The 2,355-nt window shown below is 67.9% G+C and overlaps 1 protein-coding gene across 2 annotated transcripts in view; it reads right to left on the bottom strand.

Moving 5' to 3' along the window:
* The window catches only part of NTSR1 (neurotensin receptor 1), a 39,674-nt gene extending 37,612 nt beyond the window's left edge, over window positions 1-2,062 (bottom strand). For both annotated transcript variants that reach the window (XM_006167032.1, XM_006167033.2), the window contains exon 1: window positions 1,159-2,062. In XM_006167032.1, coding sequence (XP_006167094.1) covers window positions 1,159-1,854 — 696 coding nt within the window. In that variant the 5' untranslated portion in view covers window positions 1,855-2,062. The remainder of the gene's footprint in view (window positions 1-1,158) is intronic.
* Window positions 2,063-2,355: the final 293 nt, after the last annotated feature.

Here is a 2,355-nt window from a genome sequence, read left to right as displayed (position 1 = left end):
GCGGCCCCAGATCTACGCCTGCTGGCGGGGCTGGGAGTTTAACTCAGCCCTGCGACCCCCTGGCAGAGGCCTGTGTGCTCAGTCAGGATCAGGGGTGATGGCAGAAGCCCCTGCCCACACTCCCCCCACCCGTGCGCTTGCTTGGGCTTCGGAGGCAGCTGCGCGAGTTGGCTGGGAGGCCGCTAGCGGCTGTGGGAAGGGCCAGCAGGTGGGGACAGCTGCTGCCATGGCCCTTAGTTAGCTCAGCAGAAAGTGGGGAGACCCTGCCTGGACCCTTCCCCATCTGTCTGCCCTCGTCCAGCCTGGGGTGGTGGAGACTCCGTGTCCCCATAGCTACTGCGTCATGAACCAAGTGTCATCTCTCCCTGCTGGCCTCCGTGGACACCCTCCTCACTCCTCAGGGCCCCTGCCAGACAAGCCAGGCTGAACCCCCAGCCCTGAAGGGCTGCCGAGCCTATTCCCAGGAGGGCTCCCAGCTAGTGCCCTCGGCACCCCGCTCAGATCCCTGAAGGACCTCAAGTCACTCGCCTCACCATGCACCCCTGCCAGGGGCCTCACCTCTTCCCACCATCACCGACGGCAGCCACAGTATTGGGGAGCCTCACAGAACCTGGGGTTGCACAACATGGCCCCCAGTTCTCGGGTTCTGGCTCCAAGGTCGGTACAATCACCCCATTTCACAGACTGGAAAATCAGAGGCTGAATTAGGAACCGACGCGAGAGGGCACCAGGCCCAGCTCTGACTACCCAGTCTAGACCAGGGCAGAGCGGGGGGCACTGGAGCCGGCTGCGGAGGGCCACACGCCACTTCTTGGGAGCACAGTGCCTTCTGGGAAGCTGACGGAAGGCCCCCAGCTCCGGCAGAGGCCTGCACCAGCACACGCGTTTGCACTAAACCTGGGAGGGCCCTGGGGTTCCGGCGCCTTCAGCAAGAGGGGATGAGCCGGGGGCTGGCTGGTCACTGTGATGAAGGGGCAGCTTGAGTTGCCCTGCCCCTTCTCAGCCTCCCAGAGAGGACTTGGGAGCCATTGCCGATGCCCCGACCAAGGCTGCAGCACAGGGGTTTGGGCTGAAGAAACGGGGGGTGTAGGACTTTCCTGGGGGGCTTCCTGACACCCCTGGAGGCGCCGAGGCTGACCTTCCCAAGAGGCTGCTCACCTGGATGACAGCCTTGATGGTGGCGGCGTGGACAATGGGCGTGCACACCAGGCCGCCGGGGTGCTGGCCGTCGGCGCTGCGGTTCTGCTGGCCCATGGTGAAGAGCATGGGCGTGGCCAGCAGCCCCGAGGCCAGCCAGATGGTGCCGATGAACTTCTTGGTGCGGCTGCGGGACATGAGGGTCTTGGCCTTGAAGGGGTGGCAGATGGCCAGGTAGCGCTCCACGCTCAGGCTGGCCACGTTGAGCGCCGTGGCGTAGGTGCAGGCGTCGCGCAGGAAGTAGTAGCCACGGCAGACGGCGTCGCCGAAGGCCCAGGGGTGGTGCACCCAGATGAAGTTGTACAGCTCCACCGGCATGGCCAGCAGCAGGGTGAGCAGGTCGGACAGCGCCAGGCTGCCCAGGTGGTAGTGCACTGTGCCCTGCAGGCCCTGCAGCGACTTCTTGCGCGCCAGGGTGCACGCTGTCACGGAGTTGCCCACCGTGCCCACCACAAAGAGCACCAGGTACACGGCAGTCACCAGCCCCTTGGAGTAGATGTCAGTGTTCACGTCCAGGTCGCTGCTGGGCGCTGCGAAGACCGGCCCCGACTGGTTGGCAGAGTCGTTGCGGAGGGCGGTGGCCAGGAGCGCCGCCTCTAGCCCCGACCGGGGTCTTGGGAAGGGGTTGGCGCCCGGCACGGAGCTGTTGACGCGCATGGTGGGCGCCAGGTCCGCTGCTCTTTCTAGGGACGCAGGGCTGGAAGTCTGGGCGAGCGTGGGCGCGACGGGGCGGGGCAGTGAGGAGCCCGAAGAAGGTGCGTTAGACTAGCCCGAGCGCCGTCCAGCCGGGAAGCACCGACTGGACCACGCCACCCGGGTCTCCGGGCTCCTTCTACTGACTCCCGGCTCCCAGCTCCCGGCTCCCGGCTCCAGGCTCCCGGTGGGGTTAGACCCCGGCCCGGGGCGGCTGGCCCAGCCGGTGGCGCCGAGAGCGGAGCGCACGCACTGCCGCCGCGCGCTCACTTCCCCTGCTCGCGCTCTCCTTCCTCGCGCTTCCCGCGCACCCGGCTCCGCACCTCCCCGTCGCGCCCGCGCCCTCCGCTCAGCACGCCAGCACTGAGCTCAGGCTTGGGGCGCGCCCAGTCTTGGGGGGCGGGCGGAGGTGGCCCCAGTCCCCGCCCTGCCAAGTGCTGGCAGGCGGGGGCCCCCGCCCCCGGG

This window comes from Tupaia chinensis, unplaced genomic scaffold (assembly GCF_000334495.1).
Source record: "Tupaia chinensis unplaced genomic scaffold, TupChi_1.0 Scaffold144472_1, whole genome shotgun sequence".
Lineage (NCBI taxonomy): Eukaryota > Metazoa > Chordata > Mammalia > Scandentia > Tupaiidae > Tupaia > Tupaia belangeri.
This window is presented reverse-complemented; position numbering and strand designations above follow the sequence as displayed.